The sequence below is a fragment of the Sinocyclocheilus rhinocerous genome, unplaced genomic scaffold, assembly GCF_001515625.1.
Source record: "Sinocyclocheilus rhinocerous isolate Xijiao unplaced genomic scaffold, SAMN03320098_v1.1 scaffold562, whole genome shotgun sequence".
Classification (NCBI taxonomy): domain Eukaryota; kingdom Metazoa; phylum Chordata; class Actinopteri; order Cypriniformes; family Cyprinidae; genus Sinocyclocheilus; species Sinocyclocheilus rhinocerous.
In genome coordinates, this window is record NW_015641608.1 from 507,128 (window position 1) to 526,464 (window position 19,337).

The 19,337-nt window shown below is 38.2% G+C and overlaps 1 protein-coding gene across 1 annotated transcript in view; it reads right to left on the minus strand.

Moving 5' to 3' along the window:
- Window positions 1-19,337, minus strand: part of LOC107755208 (nesprin-2-like) — a 105,088-nt gene that overhangs the window by 43,721 nt on the left and 42,030 nt on the right. Inside the window, 25 exon segments of the mRNA XM_016571927.1 lie at window positions 392-538; window positions 670-852; window positions 945-1,068; window positions 1,186-1,391; window positions 3,103-3,216; window positions 3,409-3,570; window positions 3,675-3,878; window positions 4,451-4,627; window positions 4,717-5,241; window positions 6,145-6,219; window positions 6,823-6,912; window positions 8,090-8,179; window positions 9,282-9,464; window positions 9,546-9,668; window positions 10,871-11,056; window positions 11,135-11,272; window positions 11,361-11,543; window positions 12,860-13,000; window positions 13,186-13,329; window positions 13,408-13,558; window positions 13,642-13,901; window positions 14,011-14,211; window positions 14,421-14,565; window positions 14,962-15,296; window positions 15,964-18,007. Of these exon segments, the coding sequence (XP_016427413.1) occupies window positions 392-538; window positions 670-852; window positions 945-1,068; window positions 1,186-1,391; window positions 3,103-3,216; window positions 3,409-3,570; window positions 3,675-3,878; window positions 4,451-4,627; window positions 4,717-5,241; window positions 6,145-6,219; window positions 6,823-6,912; window positions 8,090-8,179; window positions 9,282-9,464; window positions 9,546-9,668; window positions 10,871-11,056; window positions 11,135-11,272; window positions 11,361-11,543; window positions 12,860-13,000; window positions 13,186-13,329; window positions 13,408-13,558; window positions 13,642-13,901; window positions 14,011-14,211; window positions 14,421-14,565; window positions 14,962-15,296; window positions 15,964-18,007 (6,331 nt within the window).

Below are 19,337 nucleotides of genomic sequence, written 5' to 3' on the forward strand. Positions count from 1 at the left end.
CTACAAATATACCCCAGCGACTTAAGACTGGTTTTGTGGTCCAGGGTCACATATTAGGATCATGTGACACTGAAGTCTGGAGTAATGATGCTGAAAATTCAGCTTTGCCTTCACAGGAATAAAGTGCATTTTAAATATATTTAAATTGAAAATAGTTATTTTTAATTAATAATAGTAATATAGTATTATATAATATAGTATAATATAGTAGTAATTAATAGTAAAAATATTCCACAATATTATGATTTTTACTGTATTTTTGATTAAATAAATGCAGCCTTGGTGAACAGGAGAACAAAACGGCGAACCAAACAAGGTTTTCCATTTATACCCTGAAATAATTAGAAACCAGAAAATCAAAAGAATTAAAAGTGTACAGTAGGTGTACTACCTTCAAAGCCTGTAGATGTCTAGACAGCTCAGAGGAACCGGGGGCACAATGGACCCCCGAGCTTTCATCTTCCAGTCGTCCCTCTACATATTCGAGCCAGGAGGTCAAACTGGCCAAGATCTGACTGTGAGACTGGTTTGTCAACAGCTAGAAGGAGGGCAAGAGGATGCTTACTTAAACAATATCTGTTTGCCAGAGCTTTTCTTCAGATGGATGAGGGAGAAGATAGAGGGAGAGAGAAAAACAGAAAGAAACTTAGAGAGAGACATTAGTCGTACTTGTTGCTGTGTCTGGTGGAGAGTGGGCAGGACGTTAGTCAAGTTTGTCCATTCCTGCTCAAGTTGAGCCAGTCGTCTGCGCAGACCTGGAGCTTCACTGTCAGTCAGCTGCAGTATCTGTGCGCCTGAAAGTTCTGCAGAAGCTTTCTGTGCTGAACGGCCCTCCAGCTCCTTAAAGAACTCCTGCAACACACAAACAAAACCACATTCCTATTTTGGCATTTTAGGTATACGTTACATTTGTGTAAAAAAAAAAAAAATCTAATTATACTCACCATGAGCTGGGTAAAGACTGTTCTGGAGTCCAAGAGACCAGAATCAGAGAAACTGTTCCACTTCTGAACCTGTTCTTGAGCATGACGCATCCATTCTTCTAGTTCTGTTGAGTCATGCTGGAACCTACACATTCAAACGCACAAAAGCACACACCTTTATTTGTTACCTATTTATTTGTTCATACCTCACCTCCAACAAAAAGGCATTAAAAATTATTATTTGGTTACTGATTTCTCACACCTGTCATAATTCTTTCTGATCTTCTGTGTAGACTGTATCTTCTGCTGTATTTGATTATGAAGCTCCATCCAGCGTAACAACAGTTGTGATTTTGGGACAGTCTGGCCAGGTCGCTCAGGGTAACAACCCTTTTTCTGTAGGATCCTGGGTCGGTCTTGGACCTCCCACACCTGAGGCCTTGTGTCTTCCAGGACCTTGTGCAATCTCTGACAATGAGAGAAAGTAGAAAAGAAAAGTTTGCAGGTTCAATTTTAACACTTGGGCCTATAAATATTTGTTATATTTGCTCAGTTATTCAAAACGTGTGATTAAGTGGTACACAGATATATGAATATGGTCAGCTGAAGTACTGCAGTCAGAGACAGCAAACTTTGGGAATCGCTGTTTTAACTCATCTCATCATCCCACCTCCTCCTCATCTCTCTCAGCTTCAACTGCTTGCTCAGATGGCGTGGCTTGTGAGGATGGGAGTGAGTTCGATGTACATCTATTACAGACACAAAAAGGGTAATTTGCTGTTCCTCCTATATCAATCCACCGGAGTAATGAGCTTTGGTAAACATAAAGAGAAAAATAATATGAACACAACCAACAGTATGCTACTGACTGTTCCGTGTGAGTCAGTGTAGCTGAAAAAATTAGCTTTCGTAATAGTGAGGGGGAAAAATAATAAGAGAGCGGCCAATGCAGGCTGCAGAACATGAAGTTCCACAGATATGGCAACTATCGCTCTGAGTAATTTCATCAGGAACATCATGTGCTGGACCAAAAAAGATTCTCATGCAACATACAACCAAAGAAAAGAGAAGACCTTCTCCCTTAATTTCGCCCCCCTCTCACACTCCTACATGTCTCAGACACTTATTACTTTTGCTGCTTAGTTGGTTCCCAACCAAATAACTAATATTGGCAGGAGTCCTCTATCGCTAAGGCAATAATGTGCTCAGCAAAAAAAATAAAAATTAAAATGCAGTAAAATCCCACAACTTCTACAGGTATGTGATTTAATAATTCAGACAAGAAATTGGTTAGTTTTTTTTTTTTTAATGTATGTATTCTTTACAACACAACCTGGGGCAGTGTAGCGAAAAAAATAAGTTTCCTAATCTGCAATTGTCTTCTTTTTTCAGTAAAATATATATTTTTTTTAAAGTATATTTTTCAACAAGAATCAATGTACATATTTATTCTTGTTTATTCTTCTTCATTCCCAAATAAATATACAATACAATTTAAAATTTTGGGGTTGGTATGATTTTTTAAAGAAGTGTCTGATGCTCACCAAGTGTCCATTTAGTTGATTAAAAATATTGTAAAAATTGAAACAATTTTACATTGTGAAATAACTGTTTTCTATTTAAATATATTTTAAAATATAATTATTCCTATAATGGCAAAGCTGAATTTTTAACAGCCATTACTCCAGACTTCAGTGTCACACGATCCTTCAAATCGTTGTAATATGCTGATTTGGTGCTTAAGAAACATTTGAAGGGTTGAAAAACAGCTGTGCTTAATAGCTTTGTCAAAAAATTTGATATTTTAAATATTTTACTGTCACTTTTGATCAGTTTAATTTCTTCTTGCCAAATGAAAGTATTAATTTATATCAAGGAAGAATTTGTGAATGCTAGAGTTTATAAAAATATATTGTTCTTTATAATACCTGTTATTTCTTGAGCATAAACCTCACTAAAATATACACTCCTTATGCAATTTTGCTTAATTTGAAACTTAATTTTTAGATATTTAAACTGTGAAACAAGACAAGAACTTAAAGAGTGGAATTTGTTTCTGTCATTCCCATGCAGTGTCACAGAATGTAAAACACAGCTAAAACTATCAAAGGAGGCCTATACTCAAAGGAAGTCAAAGAAAGGCAGCCATTAGCGTTCCATGGGATGCAGGGAAACAAACCTCATAGGACTGCAGGTCTCCCTCTGGCTCTGAATCCAGACTGGACATGTTTGTCTCCATCTTATCCAACTGCTTACGCAGTCTCTCAGTGACCTCCTCGTACCGAGACCACTCCTACAACACACATACAGAGCGATGAGAGAGCTTCTGTTGCTCATTTCTCTTAATACATTTTATACATGGCATTTACTCCTAGAAAATCTTGGTTTATTAAATTAGAACTAAATTCAGACAGATAATGAGAAATTGTTATGCATTGTAAAAGACTGATAACATTAAGGTCTGAATAAGTTAATTTCATTATACCTCTAAGCTGTGCTGCATTTGAACACCACGAGTTTGTGCTTGATCCTGTAGATCTGATATTAACTGCTCCACCTCTGCATGGCCCTGCAGTGCCCCCTCTGGCAGCTTATGGTATATCAGCTTGACCATTACAAGGTCCTGACCCAAATCTTGGAAGTATTTCTGTTAACAGTCAATTCCAAACATTATTAGAGTGTTTTAAGCAGACAAAACACATTATTATTATTTTAATAATAATATAATTACTAAGTTGATCAGCTGTGTACCTTGTGTTCTGTGAGCAGACTGTGGAGCTGACTGCAGTTTTGTGGCTGCGCATTCTTACTGCGCAGCAGCCGCTCAGAGCCCAGCTCCAGGAGACACCGCAGACCCTTCAGAAGAGCTTCAGAACATCTCTGGAGCTCAAGATTATTCCGTCCCGCCAATCTCCGCCGCTCAGGTGCCAAAGTCCATGTGCCGCCTTGCAGACTCTTACAGAGCAAACACTCACATTAGATCAGAACTTGAAGTTACTGACCAGTTCTACCTTAGCAACTGTTGCCATCTTCCCTTTTATCCGACATCTTTACACACTTTTCTAAAAGTATGTAATACCTTGATGCTTGAAAGGTCCTTTATAATATTTACATTTTAAATTTTCAAGTAAATACTACACTGACAATAATAACAAATTTCTCAAGCACCAAATCAGCATAATGGCAAGATTTCTCAAGGATCATGTAACCCTGAAGACTGGAGTAATGAGTGCTGAAAATTCAGCTTTGCCATCATAGGAATAAATTACATTTTAATATTTATTAACAAATATTTTTAAATTGTAATAATATTTCACAATATTAAACAAATGCAGCCTTGGTGAGCATAAGAGACTTATTTCAAAACATTAAAAAAATCCTAACTTTTAAACAGTAGTGTAAATGTTAAAAACTGATGGATCTAGAATTCTTGTTAGATCTTAAGGTGAAGCAGACATGTCAGAGCTTGTTCACCCTCAGGGTAGTTCTTTGGTTTTAGTAAGCATGTTTGCAGGGCTGAAACTGACCTCTAAAGAACTGACATCCTGACATGAGGTGAGAAGCTGGACTAAACTCAGTTGATCTTCACCTCCTCCTTCAGACTGTGACAGATCACTGATAGTTGCTGTGTGCTGAATTGTGTGATCCTGAGACTGGCTGCTGCTCTGGTGAACCATGGCCTCAATAACATCTCTCTGTATTTCCTAGAGAGTTGGAAGGGCAGTATTTAGTCATACAAAAAATACTTGAAATGAAACATGTCAGTTTACACCTAGATTTCACATAGAATTACCAATGTTGTATCGTCCTGTGGCACACATTCTGTATGCTGGGAGGAGAGCATAAGAGGAGCTGTGGCGTCGATGGGTTTAGTCTCTGTCTGGGTCTGATCACCATCAGTATCATTTATTGCCTCTGTGTCTCGTGGCTTTGGGCTTGTTGTTTTCACTTGATCACTTGTACCCGTTTCTGTGTTTACAGATACTTCATTCTGATCTACAGATTCATTGGCATCACTTGCTTTTAACATGGTGGTTTCTGAGCATATTCCTGGCTTTGCTGGAACTGCTTCAGTGCACTCATTTTGCTTTTCCTCATCTATATTTGCACTGTCAGGCTTAAGACAACTATCATTTGTTAATTCTTTCAAATGTTGGGATGTTAGTGCAGGTAGGGAACTTGTCTCTTCATTAACTGGTCTGCTGACTATGCCAGGCATTTCAGAGAACTCAGAAAGCTCCAGTAAACAACTTTCTGTGTCAGCGTCCTGAATTACATACTTGATTGCAGGAAAATCAACTTCTTCAGGAGATGATTCCTAAAGACAAAAACAAGCAGCAAGTCATTAGCAGCTGTGTAGTGATTTTACCATGGTTAAATAAGTATGTATGTATCTAAAACCACTTTAGCCACAGTAAATAACAAAATAATTATGCTGCCAAGTAATATACACTACCGTTCAAAAGGTTGGAGTCAAGGTTTTTTTTTGTTTTTTTTTTTGAAAGAAATTAATACTTTTATTCAGCAAGCGTACATTAAACTGATCAAAAGTGACAGTAGAGACATTTATAATGTAAAAAAATGATTTGTATTTCAAAAAAATGCTGTTCTTTAGAATTTTCTATTAATCAAAGAATCCTGAAAAAAAAGTATTTAAGTTTTTACAAAAATATTAAGCAATATTAAACTAAATATTTAACATTGCTAATAATAAGCAATGTTTCTTGAGCACCAAATCAGCCTATCAGAATGATTTCTGAAGGATCATGTGACACTGAAGACTGCTGAAAATTCAGCTTTTCCATCACAGGAATAAATTACATTTCAAAATATATTCAAATAGAAAACTTCTTTGAAAATTGTAATAATACTTCTGTTTTACAGTATTTTTGATCAAATAAATTGCAGTCTTGGTGAGCATAAGAGGCTACTTTCAAAAACATCAAAAAATCTTACCGATCCCAAACTTTCGAATGAAATTCATTTTTCTAACAGAAGGCTACTTGTGGTTGCCAAGCACCGTAGCAAATTTGAATATTAATACAGAATATAAAGTTAAGTGTGTATTTATTGGCATTTTACACCGTGTTTGAGCAGGGCTCATCCAAACAGTCGGAACTATCTATTTCACAATAAGGAATGTGAGGAACAATGATAATTAATCATATTGCCTGCCATTAAAGAGAAAAAGTCAAATAACTCTGTTGGGGTCAGTCTTTACCTTAGTGACACAATCTCTTACAGCAGAGGCAGTGCCTGACTTAGTATCTTCCTCCTCTATTGTATCATTTGGGTCCTGGCACAGAAAAAGGAAAAATGATTAGAGATGATGAAATGATTAGAAATGACTTGAGATGATGGTCCAGTGTATTAGAAGAATAGACTCCCTAAAGACAAATGAAGAAAGCAGCTGTTACTGAAAGAAGAAATGGAGTTATATTCGGCATTCTGCAATGAGTGCCGCCTTAGTCCTCAGAAAAGAAAAGCAAAATAATTTGTTTGCAAAGCTGACTGAATTCTAAACATAAACAACAGAAATTCCAAGACTAGCAAAAGCATCCACGACCAATTCCTGTGAAATTATAGAGAAAAGACCTAACCATTATCTAAAAAGAAAGAAATAAAATATAAATATACAGTGGGTACGGAAAGTATTCAGACCCCCTTAAATTTTTCACTCTTTGTTATATTGCAGCCATTTGCTAAAATCACATTTAGACGTATAATTAGATTTGTATTAATAGCTGCCTTTCATAAATGTATATAAATAAAAAATTAAACATATGCAAATGAACAGCCATAGCAAAGAGGTCCAGAGTTCAGACAAGAGTTCAGAAATGTTCCCTTTTCAGGGTTTGGCAAAGCCTGGGAGATAAATTGGAGGTTTCGAGGGTTTTACCTCTGGAACACTGCATGTGAGAGTTCCTGAGGACGAAGACTGATTGTCTTCATCTTCCTCCTCCGTGTAAGGGCCTTCCATGGAGACCTGCTTCATCAAGGCATGGCAAGGCAAGTTTATTTATATAGCACATTTCATACACAATGGTAATTCAAAGTGCTTTACATAAAAGAAAAAAAAAAAAATTAAAAAATAAAAAAAGGAATTTAAAAATTTAAAAAAGAATTGCCCCAGAAAAGATTGAAGTTGTCGATGAAATTGACTCCTTTTAAGCTGCAGATTCTTTGTAGCCATGTGTTCAGCCCAAGCAAACGTGAAAACATATTAGTTCCTCTTGCTGGGAGTGGCCCACTGATGAACGACTGAACTTTAAGTCTTCGAAGTGTTTCAAAGAGTTCACTGAAGTCCTTCTTAAGGAGTTCTGACTGTTCTTTCCGAATATCATTCTTCCCCACATGGATGATGATTCGATTTGCAGTCTTGTGCTTCATCAGAATTTTCCAAAGTTCCTTGTTTACATCAGAAACGGTTGCTTGAGGAAAGCAGCATGTTGTTGAATTTCTGCTACTGATGTTTCTAATAATGGAGTCACCCACTATCAGTGTCCTGGACTCGGCTGTGCTCTGAGCTGAAAGCCGCTGTCTGCTCGACCTTGAGCGGGACTTACCGGCTGTATGCTGAGGGGGTCCGTGACGACGGTCTGCTGAGTGTTCTGCCTTTATTAGAAGTCCAGCAAGTAACTTTGTTTCAAGAACCGCAATCCTTTGTAGAAGTTTGCAGCAGTTCATGCAGCAAGTAGATTCAACAGGAGGCATTTTCTTTCTCTTCTGTTTGAATGTGGGCAGCTGTGTTTTCCCTTCTCCGGAATGTAAGCTGCTGGCAGTGAGAGGCAAAGTCTTCTTTTTTGTGGTATTATTCCAGTCCCAAAAAGTTTTTAGTTTTAGTGTTTGTGCCAAAAATGTGTTGTTTGAGCACTGTGCTGATCTGCTGAAGTAAAAATCTTAGAAAAATCCGAGAAAAGTACAGAAATAGGGAGCAAAGCGCAGAGCAGTAAGCAAGAACGTCCGAACGGTAGCGAAGCTGGAAGCAGCACCAGGGTTATGCAACGACATATTATTCTTTACTGTAGGTTTTTATAGTGACAGAACTAATGAGCTGATTTAGTCTTATTTAGTCCTAAAACTGACTCATCCTCATCTTAGATGTCTTCTGAGTTAGAGTAGACATGATTTTGAGGTATATTTTTGATTGAGTTGATGGACCTTACCCTCACATCTCCAGTGTAAAGATGTGGCATCGTGAATTCTGTGGTTTGGTCTGAAGGGAAAATCATTTCAGCAGGCTGTCCAATAGAGGCCTGAAAAGAAAATCAGAAAAATACTTGTTTCATCAAGTTGTAAAACTTGGGCAAACCAAAGTCACTGTTACAAGGTCACATTATAGAGATCATGAGAAAATCCATGAGAGTGTCTTAACTAGATACTACTGCCTTTGACAATAAAGCTGTGCCTGTAATGATTTACTGCCGCACCATATTGAAGTTTTAAAGCGCTTTTTTTTTCTAAGCGCAATCAGAAAATTCAAGCTTCCCACACATCCCTTTTGTGAGTTGGCTTTAAATGCAGGGATTTTCTCCTCCTCTCATTCCCACAGACATGAAAGCGAAGAGGAGAGGTCACACACTGGTCACGGTCACTAAAAACACTACAAATGTACTGCACTTTCATGAAATGAACTAATATTTTCTAACTAGAACTAACTAGACCAAAAGTAATTTGAAATATTGCATTACAAATCTCTTTATTTGATGCTGAATATATTGTAAATGGATGAGTTAGAACAGTTGAAGAAATCATATTCATCAAGATTGTTTCAAAGCTTGATATTTGTTTGTTTATTAAGGAGATGCCTTTTATTATGACAACTATAATTCATGTAAAAGTTATCTATCATCTAATATTGCCATTTCAAGCATTGCCATGCAATGTGACATAACATTTAATTAAAAAAATGCAATTTTAAAAATTCAAAGTCTTGTATAATTATTGTTTATGAAGTTCTTATGGTCTCATATTATTAATATAAAGACTACAAGAAATAGTTGAACTTTAAAAAAAAGCCATTCACACCTCAGGAATAGAAAGGTAAGCAGTTATGGAAGTTCTATGTATTTTATATGTAGCAATCACTATCAATGAACACACTCCTGTAGGTGAGAGGTGACTGCTAAATTGGCCAAACTCAACATGAACAAAAATTACTCTCTGCACCTCTAAAAAATATATACTTCATCTTCCTTTGCAAATATTGAAGTTGTAAAAGTTTCACATTTTAATGCTGTGTGAAAAACAACTACTGAAATCTGCTTATCATGAACTAAAGTTAAAACGCACTCCAGCTCAGTAAACAGGAAACCACTGACTCTTGGTAAACACAAACAAACTATTAGAGCGACAGACCCTCAACGCTGTGCTCCGCTCCACACTGAGCTGCTGTAGCTCCTGGATGGGCTGCAGGAGCTCTTGAGCCCGATGGAAAGCTGTGAGAGTTTGCTCTGCCCCAGCAGGAAGCCCTAGGCCTGGCCTGCAGCTCTCAATCTCATCAATGGTCCTCTTCATGGACTGGACATTATCCAGAATGACCTGTTACAGAGGATAGGAGAGAGAGGTACTGTAAATGTTTACAGTACAAACAGAGGATTAGTGAGACATGATGTACAGTACCTGTATGTTCTCGAGATGTTCCTCAGGAAAAATGTTCTCTGTGTCGGTGTCTGAAAGGATTGTTCTGATCTTAGCTATATTTTTCTCCATTGTCTTTACCTCTGCTTCAATGGCATCCATCTCCTAAACAAAAGTTGTAAGTGAATTCCAATTAAAATATAGGCAACATAATTAAGATATTTCATCCCAGTATCATAAACTAATAAGTAACTCCAGTAATGGAATCTCATAAAACCCTACAAATTAAGTATATACCGTTAGGGATGACAAAAGGTCCAATACTTTTTTTTGTGTTATGACGCCAGTTTTTCTAGCATCCCAAATTGCCAATATTTGTGATGTATTAATACAAACAAAGTCAGTTACAAATCAAAGTTGCAGTAAGACTTTTTTTTTTTTTTTGGAAGAAAATACTTTTATTCAGCAAGGATGCATTGAATTGATCAAAAGTGAAGATTAAAAAACATTTCAGATTTCAGTTCAGTTTCAGAAAGATACCCATTTTTCTGAACTCATAAAAGAAACCTAAAATTATTAAGTAGAACAACTGTTTTCAACACTGATAATAATAATTTCTTGATCATGAAATCAGCATATTAGAAATGACAATGATTTCTGAAGGATCGTGTGACACTGAAGACTGGAATAATGACTGCTAAAAATTCAGCTTTACATCACAAGAATAAATTAGATTTTTAAATTTAAATATTATTTTATTATTTCACAAAAATAATATATAATAATGTAATAAAATTTAATTTCACAATAACACTGTTTTTACTATATTTTTGATCAAATAAATGCAGCCTTGGTGAGTATATTATATTCTTTCACAAATATAAAAAAATTCTTACCGACCCCCAACTTTTGAACAGTATTGCACATTTTATGTAAATATAAACAGAAAAAATATATATATTTGTTGAAATACCAGATATTTTTCAAAAACTTGATTTTTGAAAGTCTTTTTGAACATTTGGTTTTACTAAAACTTATCTGAAAAAGTCAGATATCCTTTACTTAATTCATATTTATTAATTAGCGTAATTAATTACGTTCACAAAAATGTTTTCCTAACTGAGAAATACTTGAAGGCTATGCACTACTGTTTTAATTTAATGTCTTAATATTTATGTTAATATATTTTCTATAAAACCACTGTGTTCAACAGAAACTGGTATCAGGAATCACGAAATTTCACGAACCGATACAACTAAAAACTCGGTATTGGGACAAGCTTTGACACTGCAAATCCTTAGACAATAGAGAACATAACATTAAAAACTATTTCTTAAACATTTTTTGAATGTAATGATATTTCGTACAGCTGCTAGGTGCTGAAGGTGGGAGAGAGGGTCCAGAACGCTTTGCTGCATGAGTGTGATGTTTTGTACACACAGTTGGAGTAGATGTTGTTGAGGGGTGGTGTCACACACTGAAGTGATCTCCTGCAGAGCAGGCAGGAAGGCCTCCAGAGCTGCCCTGTATCCCTCCGATTCATCCAGCATCATCTACAGACACATCAAAAGAGCTGGTAACAAGTTACTGCATAAAGGCAAAATGTCTATAAATTGAGGTTTTGACCTGACCTCGAAGGAGTTGGCATGACAGTGGATGCATTTCGCAGTGGTGTAGGTTCTGGGTGCGACCAGCCAGGACTGAGCCTCTCTCAACCAGCAGTTGGAGCTATTGAGTAAACCCTCATAGTCCTGCAGACAGGCAGGGATCTGAAGGGACCAAGACACAAAGACGTAATCAGTCAAAGTTTGCTATCAGTGGCATTATGTGTTGGCTTATGTCGTGAAATCATCTGACTTTGCTGATGAGGGCGGTCCTTTGCTCGGCCTGTTTGGCTGTGGTCTGGTAGAGCTGCAGAGGCTCCGTGAGCTGGTCCATGAGAATGTGTGCTCTCTCAGGCTTCTGCTCAGCCAGATCCTGCACCTCAGCCTCCAGCTCAGCTATCCGAGTGTGCCACTGGTCCAGCTTATCCCATATGCGCTGCACACACAGGCACAGACGCACATCAGACCTCAGTTACTGCTGACATCAAATTTCATTGGACACAAACTAAAAATATGAGAGCTGGAAGAACAGTTGTATGTTCACGTTTATTCTTATTTTTTAAATATTTTTTTCTTAATAATTTTTTGTATATTTTAAAAATGTAAAGAATTTTAAGAATTTTTGACACTTTACAGAAGTTTTGTTCACAAGTGTTCATAAGATAACTCCAACAGTCGTTTTTTGACAAAATCAGATAACTCTACATTTCATGTTTTAGAGTTTAAAGAGTTTAAAGATCTGTTCTCCTCAGATGACAATGTAGATGCCTGACAAACGTTGTTGTTGTGATCATAAACTGTACGGATGTGATTACACGCAATACACGGAGCTTTTCCCTCACCATTGTAACGCGCTGCTTTTGCAAGGTTCCGTGAAAAGTTTCAGCTTTTATTTTCCTTTTTAGCCCTGAAGAAGATATCACAGGTTCATCAAGTTCATCAAAATTATCCATCCTCGATCACTTTTAGTCAGCTTTGATGAAACTCCTCTCAGCTAGCACGTCTTTTCAAAGTGAAAGTAGCCTTGTCCCCTGACCTGAATACAGCGTGCTGATTCGCTAAAATGGACTTATCGGCTTCTGTTCAAAAACAACAAGGGCGCTTGTCGGCTTCTGCAGTAAAACGTGAACTCATGATGCCTTGAAAGTGGACAAATCCGACTTTTTTGACAAAACGTGTTTAGGGTTCAGATCTCAGAAAATTCAAGTGGAAAATAATGCACGGCAATCAGCTCATCTTTTTTTTAAAGTGGCGTTTATCGGTTTTTGCAAATGAACTCTTCATATATATATATATATATATATAATTATCTGAAACGTGCTGAGATTTCCAAAGCAACTTATATAATGCAATTAGCATCAACTATGTAAAACGTGCAAACCGCACACATTTGGATTCCTGTTGAATGAGAGAAGTATGTCAGCCCAGGTTTGAGGCTGGAATATACCACAAGACTTTTAAAATCTGAAAAGATTCTTTTTTTTTACAGCACATTTCTCACACACCAGTAGTTTCAGTTTCACTTTATATTAATTAGTTTTGCCATTTATAATAAACGTTGTTTACAATAAAAATGGCACCATAATTAGTTTGTTTTATACTTATATTTTTACAATTATATAGTAAGAATACAATAAAAGAATGTTTAAGTAATATGCAAAACTAAGTAAGGAGAGAGAAAAGAAAAACTAAGCAACTGATAGAAAGATATTTTCAATAATGTGCATGTGAAGGCAAGCAAGAAAGAAGTACCTTTTGTGTACGTTCAGCCTCAGAAAAATTAGGACTTGTTTGCTTCAGCAGGGTCTGCACACAATTCAAGCCCACCGTCACCTCTCCAACCAGCTCACCCATTTTGCAGAGAGGACCACTTTTCTCCATGACCATGACCAACTGAAAAAAAAGAGATACAATTGTATTAGCTTTAATTTAAATTAACACACAACACAAATTCACTGAAACTATAGGTGCCATATTAAATATATATTTTCTAAAAAGACACTAAAAACAAATGTTATTTTACATGTTCAAGGCATTTATTATAAAGTATTTATTATAAAAATAAATTAAGTGAATACTTTGTCTTTGGCCTCCTGCATGGAGACGTTGAGCTCATTGTGTAAGATCTGAATCTCTGTAGGTACACAGCTCCATTTCTTCTGCACTCTGTCCATGACATCCTGCAGTCGAGCCTTCTGTGAAACCAATTCCACTTTGACTTCCTACAGTGCAATACAACACAATATCAACACCAAGGACTGCAGAAACAGACAGCCTGCCTGTCAAACACAGGCACCAACCTGTAAGTGTTGAGCAGCTGACTCCGACTGTAAAGCCGTCAAAAGAGAGAGAACATTCTGCTGAATGGCATTCAGCTCCTCCTGCACACGACCCAACTCCTGTATCTCAAAAAGCACTTCCCGGCGGATGTTATTGCTCTGATCTCTGAGACTAAGCAAGAAAATGTCTGTAAATGTAGATTCTGAACATTTTCCCAACTTGTGCGTTTTTGTGCATGTGTGTACAAGTCAAACCTTCTGCAGTGACCCTGTAGAGACTGCAAGTCCTGACAGATTTGAGGACACACTTTCAGCTGCTGCAAATTTGAGACCCCAAGCAATCGTGCCACATGGTGTTGTACAGATACTAAAGTGTGATGCTCCTGCTCAATCCCATCTTGAAGGCGCTCAGTGAGGCTCAGAACACCCTGAAGATCCACCAGGGATCCCATCACCATAGACGAGTCTGGGAGATCATTCTGCAGTCTGTCAAGACCTTCCTTTGATTTATTCAGCTGCACAGCAAACCCAAACATGAGAAATTAGTTAACACACAGCTTGCTTAATCATTTTACGAGAAAATTTAAATTGTAACAAGCTGAAAAAAAATCTATTTTTACATACGCGTATCACAAAGTCTCTCCACTCTGTTTCTTTATGAGACATGCTGGCTTTGAGAGATTCCACTCTGCACTGCAGCACTGCCCAAGACCTCCACATTTGTCCCAGCATCAGATCCACGGGTGCTTTGCAGCGAAGACCTGGGCAGCTTTCCCTCAGTCCCTCCAGCTTTTTAGAGAGGTTCTTCAGCTCTGTCTGGAGCACCTGCAGATGAAGACGATTTCAGTGCATGCTAATCTAGCATACTTGCATTGTTATGAGATGAAAAGTGGCAAAAGGACCCATAAAAAACAGATTTTCAGAAGTCAAAAGGGAAGCAAAAGCAAGTTTTCACTGCTTTCCCAAATCATCTTAAGATCTCCATAGGCATTATTGCTATGCATTTAACCTGTTAATGGTAAATGACCACAAACCTTTACTTTCAGCAGTTGATCTTGGCAGGCTTCAGAATCAGCTGGTTTCTGACTTAAAAATTTTGAGATTTGAGAATCAACATTTTTGAGAAGTTGACTCAGTTCTTCATGGTGACTCATGTGCACAATTTGATCTTTCATGGACCTAAATTGGAGCAGAAAGATTGAACCGTTAAAGGCAGCTAAATAAAAGTGCCTCTAGTACATTTCATTTAACCAAATAGATGTATTCCATTCAGACTAATTGTTTCAGAGCTTGTTTTCTGATGAAAACGTTTCCAAGTACTCTACCTTATATGGCAGATATTTAAAGAGCTTTCTGAGAAAATGCTTGATTATTTGTAGAAGTATTTTTCCCCAATAATCCAAAAATGGAAAGTCCTCATTATTTACAATTATAAAATGATTTTCCAATTTGATATAAAAATGTCAACAACAATCAGAGTGCATTGTGAATGCAGGAATCTGAGTCATAGGTCAAGGTTGTTAAGTTTTTATAGAAAAAAACAATCCATAACATGCTTTATAGAGTATGACTAACCTCTGTAAGGCCTCAAGTCTGAGCTGAGCCTGAGCTTCTAATTTGGCATCTTGTACTAGAAGGTGACTCAAAACTTCGATATGAAGCTGCTCGGTTAGAGGGATGGAGAGGCATGTCTGCTGGGGAACAGAAGCACCAACTTCAGACAAGCGGGCCTGGAAACCCTCAACCAGAGTGCTGGAAATCTGTTGAACACAGCAATGCTCCTCTTTGTAGCCTTTGAAGCCATCAGAGGGGATCATGAGATTGGATCCAATCTGCTGAAAGAAGCTCTCTGCACCCTGAACAGCCCAGTGGTAATGCTTCAGTGCCTCCCGAGCTTGGAGCAGCTTGTCCTGGACAACGAAACAAATTATTTAGAAATTGGATAAACAACATTCATAGCTTTCTAAAAACTAGAGATGGGTAAAGATATAGTTTTCCAAATGATTGTGATGTTAATTTGAACAACCCCAATATTGAGTTTTAAAACTCCAAGATATGTTGCTGTTAGTATAGCACTTCCCCTGCAGAAGATATCACAGTCTGTATTACATCTAATGGAAAAAAAGGCTTTGTATTAAGTAGTTGTCAAGGGCTGCATGCAAAAACAACACAAAACATTACCAGTATAGTCCAATTCAAAAACAAATGTTGCAGGTTTATTTTAACCAAAAACATACTGTGACCAATGTTGCCCAACTGCCAAAGTGATTGACTCTTTTAAGAAGATTCTTTTAATGAATAGTTCAAAAAAAGATGAGTTACTGGTTTGAATTGGTAAAAAAACACTAGAAAAACTGAGATAAGCGAATATAACCAAATGAATCAGAATCAAATCAAAACCAAAATAAGAGCATTTGAATTCAAACAAACCAAACTGGGAAATCTATACACAGTCCTACTAAAAATACTACAAAATAACAATGCTATCACATGCATGCTTGAAAACTACAATGGTTACAAAAAGTAGCATTCTAGTGGTATTAGTGATTTTAACATACATGGACGCATGGAGCTTACCATATGCATACCACAATCATTAAGAGTTATCTGGCCGAGATCAATGGTCATCTGGTAGCTTTCAACATCTACTTCTTTCCTGTAGTGCTCCAACATTCGTAGAACAGACTCAACGCTCTGGATTAGCATCCAGTGCTTTCGTAGCTGTGTATCAATGGTCTTATTATCTGGCTCCAAGCAGATGGTCTCCTTCAGCTGCTGCCTGACACTGTTGAAGAGCTCAGTGAGTGGACTGAGGTCTGTAGGACTGCCGAGTCGCTCTGCCAGAGAGCACTCAAGGGTTTTAGCCTCATTTTTTACTGTGAGCTCCCAAGAGGCTAGCTGCTCAATGACCAAACGGATTTTGTGCCTTTCTGTTGTCAGCCGGGATGGAAAGAGATCTTTCGAAATGGCCTCAAGGTGATCAGCAGCTTCTTGACATGTCATTCTCACCAAAGGCAGCTCCACCAAGACAGTCTGACAAAAGCCGAGCCTTACATCAGCTCCTACACTTGAGTCTACAATCTGCAACAAGCTCTTCTTCACCGCCTCTCTGGAGTTCTCCATGTGCTGCCTTAAAATGAGGTACTCCTCATGCTCTTTGACTTGCAACTCCAGCAGATGTATTCTCCTCTGTAGGTCTAGTACAGCGTTGAGCATCTCTTTCCTCCGAGGATCTGGGCAGTGGGGAATTTCCCACACTTTGCAGTGGAGCTCCATCAGCATGTGCTTAACAGGTTCAAGAGCCAAGAGCGAGTCCCTTGTTACGGGATACTTCTGCCTCGTGGCATCAGCACTCATCTGTCTCAAGCTCTTCAGAATGATGTTCTGTTCCTCAGCAGAAGATTCCTGAGCATGAAGGAGTTCTTCAAGCACCCAGTGCAAGGCCCACTTACGGTTCACAACCCTAGAGACCTCTTCTTGTAAGGCTGTTAGCCTATTGATAAGCTGAAAGCTTTCGGGTACACTCAGACCGTGATTCACTTTTTTCATTTCATCTAACAGAGTCTCCAGATTATTTGCTTGTCTCTCAGCATCCTTCAAAGCCTCTGTGCATAGCTGAAGCTGAACCCTCAATTCTGGGATAGTAGTTTTAGGTTCAGAAGCCACTGTTTTACCAGACTCTTTTTCTAATACTGAGGTCAACCAAGAGCTGCTGTCAGTGATCTGTTTCCACAGTCTTTCTCTAATATGAAACATTCTGTTCATTTCTGCAACAGCACATTCGGTCTTCTCTGTAAGCTTAACGTACAAATCCTCTAGGGAATCGAGGGTGGGTGATATGGAATCCTCCTCATCGAGTCCTGTAACTTCCTCTCTTAGCTCTTTCAAAACAGAGGCCAACTGAAACCTCTTAAGAGATGTTTCAGACTGCAGTTTCTTCATGTGATTGACCTGGTGACTTGCTTCTTCAGGAAACAGAGACAACCTCCTTCTCCTACTGACTTTGTTTTCTGTTTGCTTAGCCCATGTAACGTAGTCCCTGATAATCCTCATGATCGGTGAGCATCCATTGCCATTTGAAGTCTGAGAGCTGATCTTCTCCTGAGTCAGAGCAAGCTGAGAATTCAAGCCCTGCATTGCGTCCTCCACATCTCTGAGCTCTTTTTTTCCCAGTGGACTTGAGGAAAGAGCCTGAGAGACCTCAAGAAGGTACAAGTAGCGGTCAGTTAACACTGCCAAGTCTGCAGTTCTCACAGTCTCTTGTAGCGCACTTTGACAGTCCATCTGTCCTTGAGAGGGATGCGGAAGAGAAACTGACTTCTCCAGAAGCTCCAGTTCGTATTGCAGCTCTCTGGCTTCTTGCAGGAGTGCAGCTACTTCTGCTGTGCAGATGTTAGCACACCACAGACTGCTGGAAGCAACCCGCTCCATAGTTTGCCATCTCTCCTGTAAAGTCCTAAAAGGTTCAATGCAGGCCACAGGTCCCTCTGTCTCACCCAGATGGGCTGAAATCTGAGAGCATGTCTGTAGGAGCTCCTCTAGTATGCCTCTCTTCTCCTGCATGTTCTTCAGGAATGCATTCAGCTTCTCCACTTGCAAGGTGCTGCTGTCAATGCAATCCCTTCAAAAATGTGAGAATATGGTTACTTTTCAATGTTGTACAATATCTACAAGGGATGTTCATTTCGGTTATTTTTCCTAACCGACAACCGACGCTCGTTACAAACAAGTAGCCTAGTATGCAGAGTTTCGGTTAATTTTTTGTGCTGTGCGAAAGGAAACAGACGGCAGAAAGCAGCATCCTATTTTTCTTTAAGCTTATTTTACAAAAGCACAAAATAGATGTTTTTATTGTGAATGTACACAAATAAAGGCAAACCTTTTACAATTCCGATTATCTTTAGGACTAAAATGAGTAGTTTCTTTCACTGTTAAGCCGGGCTCACACTGTGCGATTTTTTTGCGATTTTTTGCAAGAAAACCTGTCCGGAGTTTTACCTTATCAACCCATACACGTTCAGTGACTGCTAGCTGCATTGCAACATTTGGCTGTAATGTTGGCTATCATTAAAAGTATATGAATGGCGGCGATACCGGCATATTTATGCAGAATAGTGCAAGCAGCACTACACACCCACATGAAAACAGCAGCGCAACCGGTGTTTATCATAGCAAAGGCAACAAATCATATGAATTCCGTGAGCGGAGGACGAGAGCACCGGAGTTTATGCGGTTAGAAGAAATCTCTAGCATTAATTCTGATCAGAGATGTCACCTGTGCGCCAAATCTTGACACTGCCAGAAGTTCGTTGGAGGTAAAATTTGATCGCAACGGTCGCAACGGTCCTGTCGGTGAACATGTCAAACTAACGATCAAAGACTACAGATTTTAGCCTAGGATTATAGGAATCTTTTAGGATTTTCAAAATTTGTCTCAGACGACCAAATCGTGGCCAAAATCGCACAGTGTGAGCTGGGCTTTAGAAGGAAAAAATTCAAGTGATTGCGCCGGCGCCGCATGGCAACCTTGACAATGCAGCCTGTTGATTATCATAATAAAATACAGTCAGTCAAACATATGGGAAAAAACTATGTAGTAAAAAAAAAAATGTAGGCTAGTAAAAAATGTAGTAAACTCTGTTAAGCCGTTAAGGTTAAGTGTTATCACTGTACCGCCGTGATGTAAAACATTTTGTTTTATGTGGATATTGGAACGCGAGTGAAGTAGGCTACATAATAAATAATAATTTGCCATTCAAATACATCGCGAATACGGAAACATTTGATTTTGTGTGGAATGAGAGACCCAACGTTGGTTTCAGTTTCGTTTTAACCTAAATGATTTCGTTTTGGCTTGTCATTTATATTGCTATAGCTTCTTATATTTTTAATTCTTTAATTCTTTTCTAAATACTGTTAATTGAAAGGATTTGTTGTGGAGTGAGGGGAAC